The following is a 27,609-nucleotide window of genomic DNA, read 5'->3' on the forward strand; positions in this document are numbered from 1 at the left end:
CCTTTATCCTCACAATAAATAAAGTAGATTAGGCCGAGAAAGTGATTGCCCCAGGGTCACCCAGTGAGCTTTGTGGCAGAGCAGGGATTTGAACCCAGGTTTCCCCAGTCTGACATTCTAGGCCTAAAACACACGGTCACTTACCCCGGTTTCTGCCCAGTCTCCTCCCCGTCCCAGCCAGGATTAAATGAACCCGGGCGGGGGGAGAATCTGTGCGCATTACCTTTGTTGATCCGTGGCAAAACATCGTGCTGATCCATCCGTCAAAACAAAATGCGTGAGACACGTATTTCCTGGCTGTTCAGCAACGCCCCCTCCCCCTGGTGATTGGTCAACTCACTGAGGTTGCGAGGGGAGGGGTTTGGAGGCGGGCAGTACGTCATGACGCCGGAAGACTCGGCTCGTATTAATCTGAGACGAGCCAGGGGTAACGGTTTGGGTCCTCAGTTGCAAAACCGGGTTCGTTTTGGGTCGACACAGCGCTCAGCCAGCAGCAAATTAGGTGCCGTTCGTTTGCGAGGATTTGATCCTGGGTGAAACGGGGAATAAACAGGGAGGAGACTGGGCAGAAACCGGAGTAAGTGACCGTGCATTTTAGACCCTAACCACTACACCACTTTCTCTGAAGTCCAGGTCTGCCCACTGGGATCACAATGGTTCCCTTTATCTGAAGATGAAGAGTTGGTTTTTATACCTCACTGTTCTCTACCGTAAGGAGTCTCAAAGCGGCTTATAATAGTCTCCCCCCCCAACAGGCACCATGTGGGGCAGGTGGGGCTGAGAGAGTTCCGAGAGAACTGTGACTAGTCCAAGGTCACCCAGCAGGCTTCATGCGGAGTGGGGAATCTGGTTCTCCAGATTAGAGCCTGCTGCTCCAAACCATCACTCTTAACCACTGCACCATGCTGGCTCTGCTTGTGTGATTGTTGGAAAAGCATGCATCACCCGTATTGCCAGTGGAAGAGTGAGCCCTGTTTGGTGGTTTTGCCTTTACAAGCCCTAGATTAGTTTTCAGTCAACTCTTCATTTTCACTCTGTATCTATGGTTTCGATTCATTCAGAACCCTTAATTAAATCCCACATCTTGACCTGGAAAGGTTCTGTAAAATCAAGTCCTTCCTAGCGTATCTCATCTCTATTCTGATGGATTTTTACGGTGCTCTTTTGAAGTCATCCTCCTTGTGATTTTGCAAGAAGGCTTGGAGAATTAATTGCTTGGGGGCAGGGGAGGCTGGGGTGTCAGCCATCCCTGCATTTTGAAATTCTGTTGCATTAATATGTTTGCCATGCAAACATGAAAAAAAAAAACAGATACATCTAACTAGGTCAGAATTTACTTTCAGAACTGCGGGGACTTCTTTTAGGCAGAGGGAGTTCGTAGGCAGTTTGGAAAACGTTCCGGTTCTAAATTTTAGGCACGATGTTTTAATGAGGCCGGTCTGTGCCACAGTTGGATTGTGGGGGAGCGAAGCCCTGCTTCCCATTTTTTCCATTCCAGACATGGCATTGAGGTACTGTAAGAGGCATGCTTTTAACAGGGTGGCAAATTGTCCCATCCCTACCGAGAGACTGGTGTGTTAGTACTCTTCTCCGATAAAGCTTATGAACGTTTGATCTACATTTCCATTCAGCTAGATGCACTTTAAAGCACACTTCTCGATGCGGGGCCTGCCTTCACTGGCACTTTTTGACAGGTGGTATCAGAAGAGCCCCTCCACTGAGAATTGTCTTCAGCCAGCGAAAAGGAAAGACGCTTGGAAGGAGCAGAGTCACTGTTTCAAAAAGATGATTTCGGTAATCCGAGGAGAGCTTCTTTCGTGCCGGCAACAGTGAAAGGAGATCAAAACTCTACCCTTGGAGACTTTAAACCCTGAACATGATGCATTTTAGATGTCCCAGATGTGTGGGAAAGACTCACAGTTGACTATGGATGAATCATCCAGATTTTCTCCCATCCAAGTGGCAGATACTCCTCAACAGGAGACTCACAGCTGGGAAAACATCTGAAGGGCAACTAGATCTTCTGATTTTTATTCATCCATTTCTAAGATTTAGACTTTGCCTCTCAGCCATAGGGTTAAGGAGGTAGCTTTCTGAAAAAAATGTATACAATTACAATTCAGTAAATAAAGTCAGAGAAGACTTTTAAAAAAACTCAAGCAAAATCAGTATACCATGTATAATAGCAATGGAAGTTCCCAGCAATGGAAGAAAATGAACCAAAGACCAGAAATGTCTTGGCCTGGTTCCTGAAATTGAAAAGTTCAGGTTGCAAGGCGGACAACTGGGGGATGTGTCTCAAAGACCACAGCAAATTCCCTCTCACAAATGGTGACCTATCTCAATTTAGGGGTATCCTTGATAAATATTTCTGTTATGGGTGAACAAGACATAGCAGTTTAGTTGTACTACAGTGCTCTAGATATGCATATAGAGAAATTTATTCAGGATAATTATTTTAGAAACATGTATTTTTCATGAAGGGGTTCCTCGGGTTGTTACATTGTCGGGTCCCAAGATGGGATTTCAGACTTACTGCCTGGTTCTGTGCATATGTAGCTTCAAATAACCCCCTCTGAGTTCAGTGGGACTTACTTCCAAGTAGGAGTGCATAGGATCATATTCTTTAGGAGGAGATTTGGTTTTTATACCCTGCTTTTCTCTACCTCTTTAAGGAATCTCAAAGAGGCTTACAATCTCTTTCCCTTCTTCTCCCCACAACAGACACCTTGTGAGGTAGGTGAGGCTGAGAGAGTTCTGAGAGAACTGTGACTAGCCCAAGGTCAGCCAGCGGGCTTCATGTGGAGGAGTGAGGAGACAAACTTGGTTCTCCAGATGGGAGTTCGTTGCTCATGTGAAGGAGTGGGGAATCAAACCCCTTTCTCCAGATTAGAGGCCGTTGCTCTTAACCACTAGTTTGTTTGGACTAGTTCTTTTTGGAATTCAGCAATAATACTTAAGCTCATGCTCTGAAGCTTTGATTCAAGTGCTTATTCTTGATAATAAGTCTTATAGTGCTCTGAGGGACTTATTTCTATGAGTAACCTGATTGCATTGAATAACTGCACATTCCAGCATTTTGATTGGGAGTGGACCAAGAATAATTCTGGGTTATAGTTTCTGGGAAGATGGATCAGCAAAACACTCGTTTACTTATGAACTTAAGGCGTTGTGGAACATTTTTATATAGCTAGTTTTCTGTTGATTTTATTGGTATGATTTTGTACGAATGGACTCCAAGGCAACTTAAACAACAAGAACGAAAAACCAACTAGTGAAGGTATCATATTAAAGTGAGCTCCAAACTTTATTCTCTGTTGCAGTGGACAATTGATTGTTGCCATCACAAAAACTTCAGCTCCATTACAGAAGTCATGAAGTTAAAAAACAGCAGCAACCAACCCTGTGCCTGATTTATTTTTCTATTAAAATGTGTCATGCACCACTTTCTTCTTTGTTTTGTATCATGTTCATCACTTCTGTTTCACCCTCCCCCATGGGTTGCTTGTTCCTTGTGATACCCATTTCATGTAACAAACTTAAGGGCATGTTTGGGGCACAATTCACGCCAAGGCAAGAGCCTATTTTATCCCATAAAAGTTACGAATTATGAGGACATACGTAAGCAGGAGGGGACTAGGGAGTTAAAATGGAGGTAAAAGGTAAAGGTAGTCCCCTGTGCAAGCACTGGGTCATTATTGACCCATGAAGGGATGTCACATAAAGACATTTACTAGGCAGACTATGTTTATGGGGTGGTTTGCCACTGCCTTCCCCAGTCGTCTACACTTAACCCCCAGCAAGCTGGATCCTCGTTTTACTGACCTCGAGAGGATGGAAGGCTGAGTCAGCCTTGAGCTGGCTATCTGAAACTGACTTCCGTAAGGATCGAACTCAGGTCATGAGCAGAGCTTTCACTGCAGTACTGCAGCTTTCCCACTCTGCGCCATGGGGCTCTTATTCCAATGGAGGAGGCCAAGCTAAATGGCCTTTGCAGCAGTACAAGCCAGATCTACAAAGTACCAAGAGTCTGCATTAGCTCACACATTCACTGATGGTAGAGCATGAAGAGGCCGTTGGTGAGCTGCTGATGGATGTAAGCTGGGTGACCTCCAGAGATGCTGGCGTGTGGCTGGAGATTGGCCTTGTTTGCTCTTCCCCACCAGTGGCCTCCTAGGGTAGCAGCCCACTGGGAGGAGCCGTGGCTCAGTGGTACAGCAGCTGCTTGGCATGCAGAAGGTCCCAGGTTCAATCCCCGGCATCTCCAGTTAAAGGGATTAGGCAAGTAGGCGATGTGAAAGACCTTTCTCTGCCTGAGACCCTGTAAAGCCACTTCTGGTCTGAGTAGACAATACTGAGTCTGATGGACCAAGGGTCTGATTCAGTATAAGGCAGCTTCATGTGTTCATGTGAAATGTCCCTGTAAGTTAAATGGCCAGTCCACCATTGTGTACAAGACCACATCCTCAATGCTTTGTGCAGAATCATGAATCTAGATCAGAATTTTGCACATGAAAATGCTTTGGGGATCATCCAAAATTGGGCCTCTCTGGCTTTTTCTTGGGCGAAAACGCATGGTCGCTTTAGCCTCCTTTATTCCCTGTTTCAGCCAGGATTCAGCCAGGATCGAACACATGCATTTTCGCCCAGCGTGCGTTCGATCCTAGCTGAATCCTGGCTGAAACAGAGAATAAAGGAGGCTAAAGTGACCATGTGTTTTCGCCCCTTGTCTCCTGTTGCTTTTCGGTTGCAGCCAGTGGTTTGGCTGGTTGATTTCTGTGCACACCTTCCTTTCCTCCTTTGAGTGGATGGGGGCGGGGAGGGAGGTAAGAATCTCTTTTGCCTCTCCCACCATCCCTGAGTATGCTGTCTCTGTTGCTGCCTCTCTCCCTTCTGCCGAGCATCTCACTGTATCACCTGGGCACTCAGCAGTCACATGTTGCAAAGAACTCACATTCGTGTGATTTCTCCCTCCTGAGACTGCATCCATTGAGCTCTCATGAGTTGACGTTGTGTAGGAGTACCTGGTTCGCCGTTCTTTGGGAAGGAAGACGGAGAACAGAGCTGCCAGTTTATGTGTCAGTTTACTCCCCCCCCCAATCCCTCTATCAGCACTTCTGTGCTCCTCTTCTCTGCATAGAGAAAGCTTGCATAGCAAGCTTTCACCACCATGAAGTATAGCGTATTGCTATTCTGAGCTAAACATGTCTGATAGGGGTTTTACAGAACCGGCATCTTTAATCCCCCCCTCCCCGTTTGTGCCATCTTTCATCCGTGTTATCAATTTCAGCTGGTGTAAAGTGCTTTTCCAACTTCATGTCATTCATCTCCCATGACAACCGTACGAGGTAGGTCATCTTGATTCCTACTTTAGCCAAAAGGGAACGAGGTTGGGAAACTATGTGCGCAGACCCTTTCAATGAGTTTATTACATGCCTGGTAGATTTTTTTTTTTTTAAATTCTATTCAAATTTGTCTTTTGTATTTTGATTTAAATTGCCATAAGCCAGTTTGGGAGCCAGCCTGGGCAAGATAAAAATATATCAGAAAAATAGTGGCTCATAACAGGTCAATCCTACACCTATATTTAAGTAAGTGTTAATGATTTCATGGCATTTTTCTTCCAAGGAGGTGGCTTTAGGATTGTAAAATGTGAATGAAGATGCTTCATCCATCTTCTCCCTCCTCAGCATTAATACTCTCCTCCTATTAGTAGGACTAACAAAAGGAGAGCTTAAGGCACTGCCAAAAGAGTCGCTTCATTTATTGGATTGTCTTCTTAAGGTCTAAATCTGTGCAGACTTACATTGTTGGGATCTCATTGGCTTGGCTAAGGTAGTACTTGTTTGGACCTTAAAACTGGGTCTGAAAGCTGTTTTATGGATTCACTTGGAAATCAATTCAAATGTTGTCGTTCCCACGTAAAAACACTTGTGCCATTCAGTAGGCGGACCTCGGGCTACTTATCAAAGGGTGTTATTCCAAGAGGGAAGTTGCTGCCCTCTTGAGAGCCTACTGTATAGCCATTTATTCATGGGAGGATTTGCCTTGGATTTGCTGCTTTGTAGATGCACATTTTCCCCATCCAAATTCTCAAAACTCAAAAATAAGCCTCCATGCAGAGTGTTGAGAATTTGGATGGGGAAAATGTGCATCTAGAGAGCGGCAAACCCAAGGCAAAACCTCCCGTGCATAAATGGCCTATGTCAATCATTATACACAGGGTGGGTTTCCAAATGTCAAGTCTTGGTTCTCTCCATGTTTTCACGCAGTTCTGTTTAGTGGTGTTTTCCTATGGACTCGATGGAAGAACCACAAAAGTATGAACGGGGGAGTCTACCACGTCACCACCAGTCACGACGACTTGGAGGACATCCGAGAGAACATCCTCAACTACAACGAAGAAGGGGGTGGAGAGCAGGATCAGGTAAGAGTCTCTGTACACCAGTCTGGAGTGTGTATGGGGGTGGTGGTGGCAGCGGCCAGAACTCGCAGGTTCAACCAACAACCAACTGTTAAGTTAGCACTTTAAAGACTAACAAAATTTCTGGCATCAACCTTGCAAAGAAATGTGCACAGGTATGGACAGACATTATATCGCCATTGTGTGTCTAATTCACTCGTCTCTACTTAAGGTTCGATGGAATCACATTCTAGCTGTATTTGAAGAAGTGAACTGTGGCTCACAAAAGCTCATACCCTGTCAGAAATTTTTGTTAGTCTTTAAGGGGCTACTGGACGCTTGCTCTTTTCTACTGCTGGTGACAGGCTAACACGGCTACCCGTCATGACCGTTTGAGTAGTTTCTGAGGTTTTGGGAATCTTGGGGTATGCTCTGAGGATACACTTCCCAGGATACCCAGCACCTCGGATTCTGTCAAAACTACTTTCAGGGTGGCCGGATGGTAGAGGAGGTAGAGATGATCTCATCTCTCTTCCCACCTACCTGCAACCACCACAGTCTCCCCAGGAAAGCTGGGTCTGGGGGATTTGGGGGCAAAGGCATTCTCTGTCTTGGTCTCCAGTTAGATTTGGGAAAGAACTTGGAATCATAATGCTCTTATTAAAGGTGAGTATTACAAGCTACTGGGGTTTGTATTCCAAGCCTAGAGAACAGAAACATAAGCAGCAAGACTTGTGTTAGTTCATCAGCAGCAAAAATATTCTTAGATTATTCATTTTTACCATTTTTACAGCAGTATTTGTAAGCTCGCCTCTAACCGAACTGTTAGCAGAACTAAACGAAAATATATAAATACCTAATGTTTCAGTTCCCGGGGGTTAAAGTTTTTACGATATAACTGCTACGCTCATTTGAATTTTATGCCCAGAAATTCCCACACTTGGATCAAGCCTTTGGTGAATTTCCGTGAACATGTTTTATACACTTAAAGGGATATTTAACTTCAAGGTAGCACACAGAGAGCTAAGTATTCAAATCCTATTAGCGTTTAATGAGATTAACTCCCTCAGCAAATTGTGTGTGTGTGGGGGCAAGGAAATAGGTTTACCCAGGCAGGGGCTCTGTTTTGAGGAAATGTGCATTGTTTGTTTGACACACCAGTCACTTCATGCTCCTTGATTTTGTAAAACAGCAAATCAAGTCCAGGTGGTTCATGTTCACATTGTCTCTATGAACTCGGATCAAAGGATCCCCACATGCAGGAATTACACAATACATATCATGCCCAACCCAACTCACATAACGTATCATGTCAAAATATTGTCGAAGGCTTTCACGGTCAGAGTTCATTGGTTCTTGTAGGTTATCCGGGCTGTGTAACCCAAGACCACGGTTACACAGCCCGGATAACCTACAAGAACCAATGTATCATGTCGTTTGGCCTTCAGTAGGCTTGACAACCTCCAGGTACGAGCTGGAGATCTAATGCTATTACAACTGATGTCCAGCCGATAGAGATCAGTTCCCCTGGAGAAAATGGCCGCGTTGTCAATTGGACTCTATGGTATTGAAGTCCCACACTCTCTCAGCCTCACCGACCTCACAGGGTTTCTGTTGTGGGGAGGGGAAAGGAAGGCGATTGTAAGCTGTTTTGATTCTTCCTTAAGTGGTAGAGAAAGTCAGCATATAAAAACCAACTCTTCTTCTTCTTCCTCCTTCCAGGATGCATATAACATGGCCGAGCTCCAGATGTCTCTTCAAACCAGCCCGGCCTACTCCCTTTATAAGAAGAAAGGGAAACGGACAGACCTGCACAGTCCCTTGGGCTGTGAGATTCCTCTCAGTCCCAAAGAGCAACTGGAAGTCCCTGTGGCAGGAAAGGGGGACTCCTTCTCCAGCACAGATTTTGGGTGCTACTTACTGGGCGTCGTGAGAAATGTTGACCAGCAGCACCAGGCTCTGCCCTGTGATTCTTTGCAAGTTTTTCACACGGAAGGGGAGTGTTCAGAGGCCAGCAGCCTGAGTTCCCTAGGGTCCTGTGGATGGGATGAAGATGCAGTGTATGGAGATATGAAAGACTGGGGGCCAAAGTTTGAAAAACTAAGTGAACTCTATTCGCATGCAGAGCCTGATGATGTCTAGAATATGGAATCTGCCTGGGCCTAATGCTTGGGGTTTTTTTTTTTTATGTGACTTTTAATAACGTTGTCCTTCCCAAGGTGTTTGAGAGCTGGAATGGCAGGAAACCAGAGGCCATGTAAAGGGCTTAGGCATGAAGAGGAGGAGTTGTTTTTTATATACCGACTTTCTCTACCACTTAAGGAAGAATCAAACCGACTTACAATCACCTTCCCCTCCCCACAACAGACACTCTGTGAGGTAGGCAAGGCTGAGAGAGCTCTAAGAGAGCTGTGACTAGCCCACAGTCACCCAGCTGGCTTCATGTGTAGGAGTGGGGAAACCAACTGAGTTCACCAGATTAGCATCCGCCGCTCATGTGGAGGAGTGGAGAATCAAACCCGGTTCTCCAGATTAGAGCCCACTGCTCCAAACCACCGCTCTTAACCACTACACCATGCTGGCTCTACACCACACTGGTGAGAATAGCTGCCAATCGAAAATGAAAAGAGGGTTGAAAACTCCAAATATCTCGGTGTTGGTTTGAAGAAAGGCCAAGAAAGGAATGGGATCTGAAAGCAGCCTAAGAATTCTCCATATTGGTGGCCAGCAGGGATCTTTTTCCATAAGACTTTTTTCTGTGCATATTTTTGAAAGGAGGGAAACGGCAGCGCTTGCCTGACTGCAAACACCTTAGCTTTGCAGGAGTTCCGTAGTCCTGCCCTACATCTCTTGCACAGTCTCTGCCATATTGTCTGATGTGTCGTGTGCAGTTTTTAATCACTAAATGTACAGCTGAAACTAATTTTCCTTTTAAACTTGAAAGTCCCACCCTACGAACTCACCAGTGTCAGAACTTGGACTTGGCAGGCTTTCAGTGCTCTTTTCAAAAGAAACCTCTCTTTATTGTTTGATTGAAATTCCTGTGGGTCCTTCACCAAGCTTAGAAGTCAGAACTTGCATTTGGTCACAAAAACTTTGAAATCAGCTTTTTTTTGCAACTCGTCCCCCCCCCCGAAAGAAGTGGGGTTGCTACTGAAATAGTTCACTCCATCAACTCCTCCAGAGTGTTCCTTATTTTGGAATCAGCTCAAGGAAAAACAAGACCAATCTTGATTGGCTGGCAATGGCGTACTTGGCAGATCCAACATGGCTGAACACAAAGTATTGTAAAGTATTGTGGCTTTGAATTGCCTCTGTTGTTTCAAGCTCTCTGATTCTGACTATTCCATGCAATTAAGCAATTCCCTGCTTTATCAGTACATTATACTCCCCCTTTCCTACAAATACTCATGGATTGACCGGCACATTTGAACGGTATGGGCTAAAGTTGGCCTTAAAATGGAAAAAAAAGGTGCAACACGAGGAATAGGATCTAAAAAGTGTCTTGTTTACAACTAGCATCCTCACCTAGTATTGTTGGGAATGCAGATATCAGGAGTACCAAATGCCGAAGGACCAGATAGCACAGTGCATAATCCCACCAGTGTTTCGTACAGCTTCTACAGAATTAGCAATTCTGCACGCATTTGAAAATGTAATGGGGGTGGTGGTTCGGTTTGGAGCAATAATAGTATGTTATTATGTACTGTTCATGGATCTGCTCTTTTAAAATTGCCTTTCTTAGACTAACTCAAATTTCAGCTTGGTGGTATTTTTACCCAGGCACTAATATCTGTAATGAAAAAGGTGCTATGTGGTGCATTTTAGTCACCCAATCCAGCCATAGGAGTCCAATAATATTTCTTTCCCTTTTTAAAAAAGAAATGCAGATTTAAAATATTGCAGCATTCTTTACATCAAGTCAGATGTTTCTCCAGGTTTTTTAAAAAATAAATAAATGCAAAGATTAAAAAGCTTGCAGCTACTTCCAGCTACTTCATAACAATATTCATGTAGGTTATCCGGGCTGTGTGACCGTGGTCTTGGTAACACTGTCCTCCAGTGTTACTCCTCTGAAGATGCCTGCCACAGCTGCTGGCGAAACGTCAGGAAAGAAAATTCCAAGACCACGGTCACACAGCCCAGATAACCTACAAGAACCAATGAACTCTGACCGTGAAAGCCTTCGAGAATATTTTAATATTCATGTAGTTATGGCCATTGTAAAGTCAGTCTGAAATGTAGAAACATGTGGGGTCAATCTTCAGATCTTGCTTCCAAGAATTGAGTATGTCCTTTAAAGCTTGAAGGTTTTTTTAAAAATGGGAATTCTGATTTGTTACAGATTTGAGCTCAGTGCTAGTATGGAACTATAATAACTGGGTAAAAGGAGATATTGCAGCATTTACCTGTTCATCGGTGTGTCATATATGCATTTTTGTAGAGGGTGTGCCCTCACTGGATAACTGTTCGTCAGGATATTGTGGAAATCCCCATAGGAAACCTTGGCACCGCTTTGCACTGTTTGCCTACCTGTAAAGCTCGTAGGTGTTGAATATTCATGAATGTGTTTAATTTATGCAGGTAATCAGCTAGTCCAAACACACTTCCGCTTCCAGGAAGCCAAAAGCAAAATTGATTTTAACTGTGGACCAAGACGGCTGTGATGTGCTGCCAAACCTTCGTGTGTTCTGTGAGCGTGACAAACAAGCCGCAGGAATTGGCGGCTGTTACGATTCCCCCCAAAGCTCCTGCCCTTTGAAATGCATCAAGGTTACTCAGTATTTATTATGGCTTCTTACCAAAATCCCGTCCGCCATTACTTTCGGTTGCATTTTCAAACCCGTCGAGACTGCATTCCTCATTGCCTGTAACATGCCTCTTGCTCCCTTTGTGCCCTGTACAGAATAAAATGCTGTTCTCAAAATACGGCCCTGCTTCTTTCGCTTGGCCCACGTTCTGTCGCACGGAACTGAATGTGTGAATTGGTCTCTAAAGAGATCAGTTGCTTCCCTGGCCCACGGACAAAGGGGAGAGGAGCGAATCAGCCTGTGAACAAGGAAGAAGAGTTGGTTTTTATATGCCAACTTTCTCTACCACTTAAGGAAGAATCAAACTGGTTTACAATCACCTTCCCTTCCCCTCCCCACAACAGACACCTTGTGAGGTTGATGGGGCTGAGAGAGCTCTTAATAGATTTGTGACTGAGTAGACAATACTGACCTTAATGGAGCAAGGGTCTAATTCTTTATGAGGCTGCCTCATGGTGGCAGTCTGAGTAGACAGTACTGACCTCAATGGGTCAATAGACAATACTGACCTCAATGACCTCAAGGGTCTGATTCTCCATGAGACTGCCTCATGGTGGCAGTCTTAGACAATACTGATCTTAATGGACCAAGGGTCTGATTATGAGGCTGCCTCATGGTGGCAGTCTGAGTAAATACTGATTTTAATGGGCCAAGGGTCTGATTCTTTATGAGGCTGCCTCATGCTGGCCATCTAAGTAGACAATAATGACCTCCTTTATGAGGCTGCTTCGTGTGTTTGTGTGTTGAAGGCCACCATCAACAAATTGCTTTTTCCAGGCAACCCCCTCCCCCTCAGCCTTGTTTTAGGGGGTTGCCACCCTCTTTTCTATTTCTGGACTTGGCTGTTTCTTCACTACAGCGCTTACATGAGAAAGTTAGCTGCACTGGTGGGTACTGCTGAGAATGAGGACACTGGGCTTGATTAGAAGTCTTGTGGCTGAAGGGAGAGGGAAGGGAAAAATAATCAGCATGTCCCTAGGTAGTTGGATTTTCAGTAATCTGGTACTTTGACTAATCTCCTTCCAAGCGCTTTACAGGCTAACCTCTAGTAACAACAACTCTGATTTCCTACACCAAATTGTGTTATGGGTCTGACATTTAAATAATCTTGTATACGTTAGGATTTAATCTGCCAATTTGTCAGCTCTACAGATTTTTTTTCACAGGGGCTTTTCCGCATTCTAAAATTGACAGGCCGGAGATGACATGGAGCTCAGTTGCGAGGCACCGAGGGCCCTCAGAACATCTTCCGGGGATTGGAGAGTGAGGCTTGTGCTTTATGCAAAGGCACTGCAGAGGCTAAAAACAAGTTGGGACATTTGAGCCTTGTGGCCTTTAGTTTAGGAGGAAGCCAGGAGTAGCCTGAGTTTTGAAGAGTCTTTACATTTTGCAGGGTTTAAATCAACAGGTCCCTGCAAGTCTTGTTGAGGGACGCTGCTTTGTATTGCGAAGAGTCTGCCATTAGAAACAACAAATGCTGACACAGACCTGCTCAGGCTAGATTATTCAATATTTCTAAAATATGTTGGTGGTGGAAAGTGACATCAAATTGCAGCTGACTTATAGCGACCCCTCTGCAATTTGTAAGGCAAGAGCCAATCAGAAGTAGTTTGCCATTGCCTGCCTCTGCATAGCGACCCTGGACTTACTTGCTGGTGTCTCATTCAAGTACTAACCAGAGCCAACCCTGCTTGGCTTTGAAGGTTTGACAAGATTGGGCTAGCTGGGGCCATCCAGGTCAAGGGAAAATACGTTACCTGAAGCAATCATTCTATATAACCATTGACATTCCCAGGGCTTGTAGTTTGAATTTGTTCTATACTATAAAGTTTTGGTGCCCTATCAAGGAAATGGGGAGAACTGACGTCTTTATGGTCACCTGTGAAATATCAGCTTTATCTTTAAAAAGCATGACCTAAGTCAAATCAGCCTCTGACTTCCAAATAAAGTGCCCGCCACATGCAATTAAATTACTTTTCGCTGGCTTTTCTCCCCTATCAGACAAAATTTCAAAAATACTTGGGAGCGGGGAGGGAGTCAGCATTAGGAAGAGCAGCCGCTGATCCCTGCGGATCAAAAAAAAAAAAAGTAACTTCTATTTAACGCTCTCTGAATAACTTCCAAAGACAAGCTGCTGACCTCTCAAGCTAAGTACAGCAGACAGAGGCAGGAAAAAAAATTGTGCCTGTTAAATCATTTAACTTGGAAATTCAATAAAAGCTACTCTTACACGCCGTCAAAGCCCAAAGATGATTTAAAAAAAAAATATTAACTCTGTTCAGCATGTTAAGGCGCTTAAGGGAAGGTCAAAAAAAGTGGCTTCTGGCAGAAGAATGAGCAGCGTTTGGCAACAGACAAAAGGGCAGGTTTTTCAGTGGCCGTGTTTAAAAAGGATGAAGAGCTGCAGGTGTTGATTTTCTGAAAAGGACTTTGAGCATAATCAGGCACCGTGTTAACAGCAAAATGCCCACATGGTGAACTGTTATGCAGCTAGAAAATGCAAAGAGCTTGTCAATGCCATAGATGGAGTGACTTTTAATGTCCATCCTGCATTCCTTTTGAGGTTTTTAGCTCCACAGCCTCATCAGCTTCTTTGAGCATCATGCATGCCAAACCTCTCTTCCGCAGCAAAATAGAGGGCTTGAAACACTTTCCATACTTTTTTTCTGCCGTCAAGTCACAGCCAACATATGGTGCCCTTAAGGGTTTTTCAAGGCAAGAGACAAGCAGAGGCAGTTTGCCATTGCCTGCCTCTGCGGAGCAACCCTGGACTTCCTTGGTGGTCTCCCACCCGAGTGCTAACCAGTGTTTACACTGCTTCGCTTTCAAGATCTGATGAGATCAGTCTAGCCTGGGCCATCCAGGTCAGGGCTTGCCATACTTACTTGGAATTCAGCTGAAATCAAATGGACCTACTTCTGAGGAAGCATAGTTAACACTGCACTGTTAAGTAGCCTCCAGATTTACAAAGTGATTGTCATAACAGAATTGGACAAAGGGTACCAGAGGGCAGGGCCATGGCTGGGTCACAGAAGATTCCTGTTTCAATCTCCAGCATCTCCAGGTAAAAGGACCAGGTAGCAGGTGATGGGAAAGAACTCTGCCTAAGGCCCTGGACAGCTACAGCCAGTCTGGGTAGACAATACTAACACTGACGGTCTGATTCAGTACAAGGCAGCTTCATGCATTCAGATTTAGTTAAAGGATAGTGTCGTGGCAATGTAATGGAAGGAACAGAACAGAGAGATACGAGAAGGGGCCTGTTAGTCTTTTCACGTACGCTAAAATGGGCCTCCACATCTTTCACCCAAACAAACCCAAATGGCTCTCAATGGTCACATGATGTGACCTGCCAGGTATGATCTTGCAGGCCCAGATAGGCAGCGAACAAGAAAAAGACTTGGTTTTCATATGCCGACTTGTGGCACTTGCTTTTCCTTGTGGCACTTGTTTCTCTTTTTCTGTCTGCCATCAATTCACAGTTGGGGTTTTCAGGGGAAGAGACATTCAGAGGTGGTTTGCCATTGCCTGCCTCTGCCTAGCTACCTTGGACTTCCTCTGTGGTCTCCCATTACTTACCAGGGCTGACCCTGCTTAGCTTCTGAGATCTGACGAGATCAGGCTAGCCTGGGGGCTATCTAGGGCAGACCACCTTGGTCTCCTGCAGCAGCCGAGATCACAAAGAGTCCTGCGGCACTTGGTAACAACTAACAAATTTATTGTGGCGTAAGATCTTGTTAAGGCAGAGCCCGTTACATCAGACGCAACATGTAGATTATTTCACATTCAAGAAACAAAAGAAAAATATAGGTGTTTGGCACTTGACAGTTCCAATAAAAAGACTTGGATGTCACTATTAAACACATTTGATTGATAACGTTATCATGTAGAAATACAGAAATAGGCGGCGCAAGGGTCAGGCGTTTGAGAAGCGAACGGCACAGCCCCCAACAGTGAAGGCGGAAGACTGAGTGGAGCTGCACGGATCCTACTGTCAGATAAAACCGCACGTCCCAGCTGGTCTCCTGGAGACTGAAGCAGGAGCTCACAGCTTTGGCAGATTACACCAAGTGCCTTTAAAATAGGGCAACCTTCTCTGACCGTGCCTTCTGTCTACTTAGCCTGAATTAGTGAACACGCTCTCTTAGAGCAATCCACTGACGTGACACCCCCACCCCGCCCCCAGCAAGATCAGGCACGCGTCATGACAGGCTTAATTAAAGTTTTACTGCTTATTAAGATGTTTTATTATTACATTATGTTGAAATGGCAGTGGGCTCCAACCTCATTAAGGGATACGGGCTAGAAATTATTCAGGGGGCTTTGCTGGCTTGTCGAAAAGAAACATGGCCCGCATCCAGGTTTGATTTAAATCCACATTGATTAAAGCCTGCTTTCCTTTCTTTCTTTCTTTTTAGTGTGGTGGTAATGGTGGTATGAGAGCGTGGAAGGATCTTGCGCATTACTTAATGGAATACGTGCCTAAATATGAAATTGTTTTGCAGGTGGCTGACAGAACCTTATCTAGTCCAGCAAGCAATTTACCTGGGAACAACTGCTGAGGGGGGGAAAGCATTTAAATCAACTGGAAATGCAACAGAGCTCAGTTAGGGACCTCTAATCTCATTACACATCTTGATTTAATTATAAAAAAGAGGGAGAAGCTAGCTGGAGCCCTCTTGAGTTTCCCATAGTTAGAAATTAATTGTAATACTTTTCTGATGCAAATTATTTGAACAGACCCAATAGGTTCCTACCATTTTCCAGAGGCACTTGATTCCCACTGCATTTTGCTCTAGAAGTTAAAACTGGCTACAGACTATGGACTTTGCAAAACCTTACTGAAAAATAAGCAAGAGCTGTCTAATTCCCATTCATTTAGAGGGGGAGGATTTCCTTGCGGAGGCAATATACCTATGGCTGCTGAGTAGAGTTGCCAGCCTCCAGGTGGTGGCTGGAGATCTCCTGATATTACAACTCATCTCCAGGTGACAGAGATCAGTTCCCCTGGAGAAAATGGCTGCTTTTGGCAATTGGACTCTATGGCATTGAAGTCCCTCCCCTCCCCAAATTCCACCCTCCTCAGGTTCCGCCCCCAAAATCTACAGGTATTTCCCAGCTGGCAACTCTTCTGCTGGGTGACTTGCCTTGATATGATCAGAAAGAAAACCCTGCATTTTCAAAGAAGCCATGTCCCTTGGTTTCATATAAAAAAAATGTTAAAATTAGCTTTAAAAACATCACAGTGACTTTTTTAAAAAATGCAGCATTATAAAGTTGGTAGTCTTCAGAAAAGTTTAGAATGTACAAAGATGTGGAGTTTAGCTGCTTGAACACAAGATAAATGATTAATAGGTTTGTTTCATACAGGGAAAGAAACAGTGGTGGTACAGAGGGGGCAGACCTTTTGGAGACATGGTCTCGTGTACAATAAAGCAAAATTCTCCCTTAAAACACCAAGATCCTATGAAGTACAATTTAATTCTCCTGACGACGCGATTTAGGTTTGGTAATTGTTCTTACCAACAAACAGAATACAACACGGGTGCAGAAGAGGGGGGAGTTTTGGTCTTAGTTTGTGGTCACCTCCATTAAAACAGCTGAAATACAGACATCACATGCCACATTACAAAAAAAACATGCTTCACTCATCACAGCCTCAGATTTACAGAAACAAAACCCGTCATCTAGGATGTAACAGAAGCAGAAAAAGACACCCCCCCAAACAAGTTAATGACTACAACTGAAACACCAAGGAACAAGTATGTGAAACTAACGACAGGCTGAAAAGCGGCAGATGCCGAAGGGGCACCATGTGTAGTGGAAGACGGCGTGCGCATACACTTCGGTGCTCCTGAGGGCGCTTGCTGGATCGTGGCTAGCGCCTTCCTCTGTAACGAACATATAAGAGCGGAGCTTTGTTTGCAAACGAGATCGACCAGTTGCTGATACTGAAGATCTGGCTGCAGATTTAGCAATGGTGTGAAGCCAACACAACCACTAGCAAGTGAACGACATTATCCCCATACCACTAGCAAGTGAACGACATTATCCCCACCTGGAAAAGCCGCATGCTGGCAAAAAGTAAAGATGGACAGAGGGATGGGATGGTCAGACCAGAGGGTGAAGCAAGTAGCGAAATTCTAGGCCGCAATATATAAGATCCGTCAGACAAAGCTGGGGCTTGGTAATTTAATTTAAAATGGAGAATGTTGTATTAATTCGAGGTCTGTTTAAATTATATAAACTGTCTATGAATCGTATATCTTATAGTTTAGTTACTGAATATTTTCCAGTTTTAATTCTGTAACTGATATGTTTTTAATGGCATTTGCCGTATTAATAAATGAATCTGAATCGGACAGAGGGGTGTTCTAGCGTTCCTCTGACCGTTGCCAGAAGAGGACTGGCCCCATCCATGGCAGGACAAGCCAAACGCTTTCTACAGCACTGGCTGGTCTGTGGTGAGGGAACGGAAGGTTGCAAAAGGCATTGCATCGTGGGTAGCTGCTACAGAATTCTCACCAGGATCTGGGAACAAAAAGTCGCCGGATCCGAGACGCTGACAGCAAAGCCTTTATCGTGAGGCTGGGCTTGGATGTTAAGAAGGTAAAAGCAGTGCTTCTGTGCACTCGTGGTTAGTAATCTTCGCGGAAACTGACAGGACTTCCTGGTAAACTTTGCATCAAGGTACAGATTACAACTGCCTCCTAAGGAAAGGGGAAGACAGAAAAAAAGGAATGGCATCATCACGAGACAACACAAGCAAGCTGGTACCCTGAGCAGAATATTCCTAGGTTAGCCATCGACAGAACAAGACAAAGGTTGGTACACGCAAGCGCCTGGTGAAAAAAGATGTACGTGCGGTGTGGTGGGGGAGCAAGTCTCAGGCTTACGCACTTCCTTCTCCAGCTACAAGATCACATTAATCACAAAAAAAGTGTGCACATGTTCTAAATGGGGTTGTGTGCAAAAAACCCAAGATTTAGGCCGGAATCCCGCCACCCGTGTAGTGTACATGCTGGATGGGGGCCTTAGTGAACCAGCTTTATGTAATCCACACAAGCTTTCTGCACACATCTCGCATGTCACCAAAATTCCCCCCACCCAAAAATTATCACAGTAATTAAAAAGTAGACCACTTTAAAACAGTGTAAAATCACTTTCATAACAGACCCCCCTTTTTTGTAAACTCCCTTAGAAAGTTTCCAGTGCAATCGCAGCAATGCTACGTGGCCTTTTTATGCTTGGCGAGTTTGTAAACATGGAACGTTTTGTTCTGAAACACTTTAGTGAAATACACAGTGTATGATGGCAGGTTGCTTTTGATTTCCTCACAGAAGCGAGGGTACTGGGAGGGTTTCAGGTCAGGCTCGTTCTCCCCGGGACCGTCCATGGTCTGTAAGGGAAATGAACATTCTTAATTGCTACAGAATCAGCGAAAAAGATTTAAGAACTGTTCTCCCCGGGACCGTCCATGGTCTGTAAGGGAAATGAACATTCTTAATTGCTACAGAATCAGCGAAAAAGATTTAAGAACTGCTCACCCTCCCGGCCGAGCCCAAATACTACAGCAGCTGCAAAAGCATCGATGGCCTACTGTACAGATGAGGTGGACACAACACTTCTCTTCCAACCCCCCACTTCCCCCCACTTGATCCAGGTTTGATTCCCCAACTCCTCCACATGAGCGGCGGACACTAATCTGGTGAACTAGGTTGGTTCCCCCACTCCTACACATGAAGCCAGCTGGGTGACCTTGGGCTAGTCATACTCTCTCAGCCCCACCTACCTCACAGGGTGTCTGTTGTGGGAGGGGAAGAAAAGGTGATTGTAAGCTGGTTTGATTCTGCCTTAAGTGGTAGAGAAAGTTGGCATATAAAAACCAACTCTTCTTCTTTTCATTCAGGAGTTGCCCCCAGTTATTCACGCCAAATATAGATGGGCTTTTTCCAGAGCACGCTTTGACGCCCTACCTTCTGCCGTTTCAGATGGAAGGTTTCAACATCTGCCTATGGAGCAATGGTGTTGCCCCTGTTCGACCAATGCGGTTGAATCAATCACACATATAGCGCTGTGTTGTGAATTCTATGATTAAATCAGAATGAATACTATTTCCCCTCTGCGTTCTCGTTTTAAGCATCTGAACTTTTTCTGGGGTGTACGGAATTAGCCCTGATCAAACTGTTGCTTGAGGATAGGGGAGCTGCCGTATCCCATGCAACGGCAAAATTCTGCTTTTTAGCCATTAAGAAGAGAAACACACAAGTAAGGAGGTGGATTAATGGTCTTATATACACAGTACCAACTTAAATTAATGGTCTTATATACAAAGTACCATCTGAGGTTCGTATAATTCACTTACGATAGCTATATAGTTATCCTTAGCTTATTTATTCAGTCAGCGTTTTGTTTTTGATTTTATACAGTTTTTCTCTTTTTATAACAATTGTAATTTGTATATATGCTGGTCTTTGACTGTAACAATAAAGACTGAGATTGAATCCATGTAATCCAAACTCAGAAAAAGAAAAGTGATGGGATCCATGGGCTCCTTGCTCCGCGTTCTGGTCTACAAAGCGCCACACTCAATCCCAGCCTCCGAGTGCCCCCGGGACCAACGCGGACAGGTTCTTGCTAGTACTTACGTGCCCGTTTGCTACGTCAAGGAGGTCGCGCAGCCGACAACCCCGACTGTGCCTTCTGCCGTAGCACATGCTGTCCTCCAGGATCACAAAGTCCGTGCCAAAGGATCTGAGGATCCTGTAGACCTCTTCGGGTGACCTTTTTGCATACACCTGATAGACCTGCCCAAGGTGGGAAGGCAGCCGGAGAAGCAAAACCAAAATGTAGCATTTACTGATCTCCCCCGCACCTTGACATTTCCTCACTTTAAATGTATTGTGCTGAACCAAACTGTTATTTATTTATTTAAAGCATTTATTAGCCACCTTTCTTCCTTATGAAGCTCAAGGTGGCTTACCATATAAATAACACATAGAGTACATAAAAATACACAAACCCAAAATTTAGAAACACAATTTAGGACTGCTTTAATCAAGTGCAGCCCTAAGTAAAACCATCTTCAGCTGCCTCCTAAAGAGTGACAGTAGGGGGGAGGGGGCGGTTCGGCTTCCTGGGGACATAGCTCCATAATCATGGGGCTGACACTGAAAAGGCCCTTTCTCATGTACCCACCAAAGGAGCTTTACTGATTGATGGGACAGTAAGGAGGGCCTCTCCCTGTGATCTTGATTCCCAGACAGAAACGTATAGAAGACGACCCTTCTAAGTAACTAAAGATAACAGGTAGGAACTCCTCAGGGAGCAGCTGTGACTTAGGGGCAGAGCACAAGAAAGACTTGCCAAACAAAAGGGAAGTAGGTGACCATATTTGTAAGGCAGGAGTCCAACAAACTCCCTTTATCCCAGGCCACCAAAAACCTGGTGCCGGGTCTCTGAGACGGCACAATCACAGTCACAAGATGAGGAGGAGATCACTCACCTGTTTCGTTCTCTCTCGTAGGCTTTTATCCTCATAGTGGGGATGGTTGGTTAAAACTCGTCCTGTGCACAGCTTGACCCCTGCCAAAAGCTGCATGCTTCCCGCTATCACTGCTTTCTTCGGGGTGTTTGATCTAAAGAAACATTCAGAACGACTTTTACAATGGTATCAGATAACTGCTTATTTTGCTGTAGCCAGGCTCAAAAGGATCCCTCAGTACTTCCAAAACCTTACAAAATCTTGAGGCTGCAAGTCTGCAAGTTCTCGATGCTCCGGAACCTAAATAAATCATTTAGGGAATGAAACTCAAAAGCTTGTTTCTGTAATATTTCGACAAGATTCCAGATTAAAAACAAAACAAAACTAGGGACCTGTTCTCAATTAATTTTGTTTCAAATCATAAAAAGAATAAGATGAAGATTCTTGATTTAATCTGGGGTGGGATGGGAGAGGGACACAGCTAAATGACCAGACGTACAACCTCAATCTCTACTAAAGAAATATGACCAGGTTTCCAAGGATGCAACTGTGAAACTACTCGAAGGCTACACAGTTTTATACTTGCTAACTAGTACAGGAGTATATGGTAGAGCAGTAGCCCAGGTGCTGGAGTGAGTTCCTCTGGTGTGCTGGATCAATTGAGTATCATCTGGGCAACCCAGGATAATGCCAATAGCCACTTTGGGGTGAGGAAGCAATTTTCTTCCAGGCCAAATTGGCCAGGGATCCTGGAGGGGTTTTTTTTTTTGCCATCTTCTGGGCACAGAGTAGGGGTCACTGGGGTGTGTGTGGGGGAGGTAGTAGGGAATTTCCTTCACTGTGCAGGGGGTTGGATTAGATGACCCCAGTGGGCCCTTCCAATTCTACGATTCTAACCCCTGCAATATTATGAACTTCTTCTAAAGGGAACTTCCATCCACATCACTGAGCTGAGTTCCAGTTCCCTGTTATCATAGAACTACATATCTGAAGATAATTCACAGTGGGTAGCCGTGTTAGTCTGTCTGCAGTAGTAGAAAAGAGCAAGCTCATACCCTGCCAGAAAATATTTTTGTTAGTCTTTAAGGTGCTACTGGACTCTTGCTCTTTTCTACATATCTGAAGGTGGTGGCTTTTCATTTCAGGTAGGATGGTCACTCTGGCCCCATTGTAGCCCTCTACAGAAGATCCACACTTTGCCTTTGCTTCCTCAGAGTTGGTCCTTCCTGCCCCAACATCACTTCCACTACCTCTGTACCCCCCCCCCCCCGCCCATAGCACTAACAAAGCCCCCATTTTTGGAACGCTTGATAATGAAGCCGCAGACCAAGGTACCATGTAGCTAGGAGATGAACCAGCATGATGTAGTGGTATGAGCTGCGGACTTTAATCTAGTAAACCAGATTTGCTTCCCTTCTACACATGAAGCCAGCTGGGTGACCCTGGGCTAGTCACAGCTCTCTTAGAGCTCTCTCAGCCCCACCTACCTCACAGGGTGTCTGTTGTGGGGAGGGGAAGGTGACTGTAAGCTGGTTTGATTCTTCCTTAACTGGTAGAGAAAGTCAGCATATTAAAAACCAGCTCTTCTTCTTCTTTACAAAATTACACAGAACGGTCCCATTGGGACTAGGCTACTTCAGAATGCATACTCTATGGTCCTCATGAAAAGCTTCTTATGTGGGGAAAGCTAGAGCCTCGGGGAGAAAGGGGTTCTTTGAACAATAGTCCAATCGCAGGAGGACTCTGTTTCAAACAGGCTCACAATAAGCACAATAAGACCCATCTAGTTATTGTCCAGGTTTTTATGCAGACACCAAACAGACTGGCCGTTTCAAAGATAAAATGAAAGACCTCGTTCTCAGGAAGCCGGTTGTACACACACTACTTTATGCTTAACTGTGTGTACCTGCTTGTGTTATTGCTTATTATTTAATCCTTCTGCAAAAACGTGCCTCTGTGAATTTGCTGTCGAGTTTCAATGATAAAAACTGGAAAACATTTAGAGACAGCCGTAAATGTTTGCCTGAGCTCTGAAAGAGATAACTTTTAGGAATGAATGCAGGCTTAATGCAAGCACTTCTTCTTACATGGACGGGCTAATCTCACATGCAGACAGTGGAGATGATATATTTTAACATGCCATTTTAGCTTTTGATAGAAAAAGAAAACCATTGCCGGTTCCCTCTGGCTTTTAAAGCTGGCTCCTCTGGAAAATTCTCTTTGCTTCAGTTTAATATTTTACAATTACATTTTCAAATACTCAAAAATGCCACCAAGCGAGTTCTCAGAACTTGGTATACAAACTTAATCTTATGGCAGAATAATCTTTCTGTTTGGCAGAGCTGTGACCTGGATTCCGGTTGGCCTCCGGTCTAAACCTCTTCCATCCGAGCTAAAAGCAACTCCACTGTGAGCTGGTTCATACATTGCAAAATAGGAAGGAAGCTGGTTCTAAAACAACTCAGTCTCTGGCTCTTCCTGCTTTTTTTGTAATGCGTTGATGAAGGATCATACCTGTGGCTGGAATGACTGCTGAAGTGGGTGAGACTGAGGTGGCTAAAATCCAGTCAAACTGAGCTCTCTTGGTTTTTTTTTTTTTAATTGCACTTTTATCTCTTCCTTCCTCCAAGAAGATCAGGTGGCCTCCATTTTATCATCACAACCCAGCAAGGTGTAATGAGCCAGCGTGGTGTAATGGTTAAGAGCGGTGGTTTGGAGCGGTGGACTCTGATCTGGAGAACCGGGTTTGATTCCCCACTCCTCCACATGAGAGGCGGAGGCTAATCTGGTGAACTGGGATGGTTTCTCCACTCCTACACATGAAGCCAGCTGGGTGACCCTGGCCAAGTTACAGTTCTGTTAAGAGCTCTCTCAGCCCCACTTACCTCACAGGGTGTCTGTTGCAGGGAGGGGAAGGGACGGTGATTGTAAGCTGGTCTGATTCTCCCTTAAGTGGTAGAGAAAGTCGGCATATTAAAACCAACTCTTCTTCTTCAACCCTGGGAGGTAGGGTGGACCAAAAGAGAGTGTGACCATCTTAAGGTTGGTCAGCCAGCTTCGTTCCATGGTAGAGTGGAGACTGGGACCCAGGTCTTCCTCCAAGAAGATCAGGTGGCCTCCATTTTATCATAACAACTACCCTGTGAGGTAGGCTAGACCAAAAGAGAGAGTGACCATCTCAAGGTCCGTCAGCCAGCTTCGTTCCATGGTCGAGTGGAGATCTGGACGCAGGTCTTTCCATCCCTAGCCAGACACGACACCACACACTGCCTGATACCAATACAGTTATCAGCACCGGCTAGTTACACTCTAGTCGGAACGCCCAGTTTTATCCGCTGGCCAATGACCTATGAGATTCTTAACCTGGTTACCCACTTCCCCTGTCGGCTCTGCCTGTCACCACCCCTCCTCTGGGCCAGTATTCTGAAAATTAGTGAGATCCACTAGGCCAGTTTGGTGGAGGAGAGGAAGGGGAGACGTGGATCAGACATGCTGCTTCTTTCCTTCCTTCTCCGTAACAGCTGCAACTGGCTCTAAAGTAGTCATACAACTGCTAAAGCTGTTATCCCCACGGATGACCACTAGAGAGGGACAATTCACCGGCGTGTTCCAGGCCCGCCGCACCAGGTGTTCTGAATTTCTCTGCCTGATGCAGCCGCTAAAAAGCTCCGTCTCTGTATCTCACACAGCTAATGTGCTTCAAACGACCGAATGACACTTTTCCATTATAGGAAAAACGAAGCAATTTTTACAAATGTCTGAACAAATGATGTATAAAATGAAAGGATAATTTGTTTTTATAGGTTTCTGCCAAGCTCCATAACCAGGCTGCCCAACCTGCGAACAATTTATTCTGCAAGAAATGTCACTAAATAATGACAAGGACTTACAGGTCAAACTGATTTACATTATGTAATTTAAATGTCATTCCAAGCGGACCTGATGGCATTTTGAACAAATAATCTCATTTATTTTTTGAAGCTCTAAGCTTCAACAAGTTAATTACTGCTGAACTAATGGGGTAAACTGCACACTATAATACAAAATGGGGACCTCTGCTTTATCTACACTTTTAAGAATTATAGGATTACTACAAAATAACTCATTTACAACAGAAAGCTTTAATGGGAATTACATGACTCTTCATAGGACTTCCGGAGGGAAAATATGGTGCTTTTCTTAAGACCTTTGGAAGATCCAAAGCACCTGTTTTGAAGAACTACTATTAAAATAGAAAGCGAAACAGTCAATAACCAAGTCAGAAAAGATAATTACAAATACTTCTATCCTAACTTTCGGCTCTTACCACTTTAAAAGTTCGCTGCTGTAAGATACTATGCCAGCATGCTTTCAGAAATGCAAAATGAGCAATTCAGAACTTCGGGATGACATTTAGAGTGTGAGAATGGGGAGGGGCCGCGGCTCAGTGGCAGATCATCTGCTCGGCATGCAGACAGTCCCAGGTTCCATGTCTGGCTTCTCCAGTTAAAAGGATTAGGTAGTAGGTGATGTGAAAGATCTCTGTCTGGGGCCCTCAGCCCATCTAAGAGGACAATGCTGACCCTGATAGACCAACGGCCCGATTCAGCGTAAGGCAGATTCATGCGATGCTTTCCCTGATGTCACTTCAATTAGAAAAGTGGTACAGAACAGGAAGTTCTTATTGTGGGGTTTTTAGAGCTACCATCCCTATCTAAGAGCAACAGTAGCTGAGCCACCTGGGCTAGGCTACATGGACAGCAGACAGCACGCAGATTCCGCTCTGAATGCGTGCACTTTGAGTGATGGGTTCCGTCATGCAGAGTGCCAGTCACTGGGAAAAGACTAAATTTGCTCTCATGGATCCTCCTCAAAAGGCAGCCAGCGTGGTGTAGTGGTTAAGAGCAATGGTTTGGAGTGGTGGACTCGGATCTGGAGAACCGGGTTCGATTCCCCACTCCTCCACATGAGCGGCGAATGCTAATCTGGTGAACCGGGTTGGTTCCCCCACTCCTACACATGAAACCAGCTGGGTGACCTTGGGCTAGTCACAGTTCTATTAAGAGCTCTCTCAGCCCCACCTATCTCACAGTCTCTGTTGTGGGGAGGGGAAGGGAAGGGGATTGTAAGCCAGTTTGATTCTCCCTTAAGTGCTAGAGAATGTCGGCATATAAAAACCAACTCTTCTTTTTCTTCTAGCCTATTGAAACATATGTGTTGCTTTTCCACCCATTTTTAGCTATGCATGTTGCCCTCACTTACACAGACATCTGTGAATTATTAGTTTATGGACTGATACGCATGAACATACAAGTTGCAGACTGCAACTGAACAAAATCTTCAATGAGGCTCAGGACCATGGGCTTTAAGCTGGGCCCACACACACATACACTGGAATAAGGTGGGAACGCAGTGGTAGAATGGTCTGCACTGCTTCAGACTTCCAAGTGGAGGACCATATTCTTGAATGCTCTCCTACATAAAAACTCCTTGCAAATCAGAAATCGGCACAGCAAGGAGAAAATTTCCTCCTTAGCTAATTTTCTACATTCAGGGAGGGTTTTTTTTTTTTTATTTTAAGCTTTCTCCTGTGCTATTTTCCCAACCAGCAACTGCCCTGGGGGTGTGCTATTTGGCCCACTAGGTAAACCCATGCCTAGGGTTGCCAGCTCTGGGTTGGGAAATACCCTGAGATTTTTGGGGCGGAGCCTGAGGAGGGAGGGGTTCGAAGAGGGGAGGGACTCCAATGCCAATTGCCAAAGCTGCCATTTTTTCCAGGTGAACTGATCTTTATCGGCTGGAGATCAGTTGTAATAACAGAAGATATCCAGCTAGTACCTAGAGGTTGGCAACCCTACCCATGCTTACACTTGTGGGTTGCCCCAACAGACTGCACAGCAGCCCCTCTCCCCATTTCAGGTCAGGAAAATGGAGTGGGGAAGGGAGGCTGAAGCCTCTTCTCTGCATGTGTCACAGTCAAAATCTGAATTAAGCACAGGGCGCCAGGGAATTGAGGAAAGCCTGCAACTCACGTGTCACATGGCAAACGCGGCTTACAAAATTACGTCTTGATTGAAACCCCCATGGAAACCTTTCTGGAGGTCATAAACTGTAAGCTATGCAGTAAACCCAGAAGGAGACAAGAAGTTCAGCTGAACTTTTAATAACAGAATGAGAAATGACTGCATCACTTTTGACAACAGGAGTTTACGAGGCAAAAAAAAAGCATCAGTCCCAGTTTTCAGGTGCGAGGCATAAATTGGCTGTCGACCGCTATTAATGCAAAAGTAATTAACTTGTCTTGACGCAAATAACATTCTCTCTCTCTCCAACACAATAAATTCCAAACAACCAGCAAAAAAAAAAAAAAAAAATTGCGGCTGTCAGGACTTAAAAAGGAAAAGAGGATAAGCAGCAGTTTAGTATTCTCTGCTCTGAAACGGTGTGAAAAATTACTCTCATTGCAACCAGTCAAATCCAGTTTGTGGCTGAAACCAAAGCCCCATGTATATTTTATGTATAAATCTCTATATAAAACACTGCTTTATTGCACCCTGGAGAACCAAGGCTATTAAACATTTAGAATCTCTTAATACAGAAGTGGTACTAAAGACCCCTGGCTGGTGAACATTCGTCATGAGAAGGTGTCAATATGGGAGCAACGGGGATGGAGAGGACTTCCGTCTGCTCTCAATATTGCTGGAGATTTATGCTACCTATTTACTCATGAATAATTACATTGTCCTGTAACCTTACATCAGAAGGTAATGCAGTGGTGTAGAAGTCAAGCACATTCTTATGGAACTGAAAGAGTCCCCCTAAAGTTGTAGGCCAGGAATGGGCGAAACCCGAGACACATCCGGATTCTGGTGCAATGAACTGTGACCTCAAAATGCTTCCTGTGCCAGGTTGAGTGCCATTTATGATCTGCC

The 27,609-nt window shown here is 44.7% G+C and overlaps 2 protein-coding genes across 2 annotated transcripts in view; one reads left to right on the plus strand and one right to left on the minus strand.

The window, feature by feature from the left end:
* LOC130488729 (neural-cadherin-like) overlaps positions 1-8,545 on the plus strand; it is a 95,519-nt gene extending 86,974 nt beyond the window's left edge. Inside the window, exons 33-34 of the mRNA XM_056862367.1 lie at positions 6,273-6,427; positions 8,126-8,545. Coding sequence (XP_056718345.1) covers positions 6,273-6,427; positions 8,126-8,545 — 575 coding nt within the window. The remainder of the gene's footprint in view (positions 1-6,272; positions 6,428-8,125) is intronic.
* A 9,897-nt stretch (positions 8,546-18,442) lies between these two features.
* The window catches only part of DPY19L3 (dpy-19 like C-mannosyltransferase 3), a 35,875-nt gene continuing 26,708 nt past the window's right edge, over positions 18,443-27,609 (minus strand). Inside the window, exons 16-18 of the mRNA XM_056862368.1 lie at positions 20,720-20,852; positions 19,863-20,021; positions 18,443-18,613 (exon numbers count right to left, since the gene is read on the minus strand). Of these exons, the coding sequence (XP_056718346.1) occupies positions 18,443-18,613; positions 19,863-20,021; positions 20,720-20,852 (463 nt within the window). The remainder of the gene's footprint in view (positions 18,614-19,862; positions 20,022-20,719; positions 20,853-27,609) is intronic.

The sequence above is a fragment of the Euleptes europaea genome, chromosome 17, assembly GCF_029931775.1.
Source record: "Euleptes europaea isolate rEulEur1 chromosome 17, rEulEur1.hap1, whole genome shotgun sequence".
NCBI lineage: Eukaryota > Metazoa > Chordata > Lepidosauria > Squamata > Sphaerodactylidae > Euleptes > Euleptes europaea.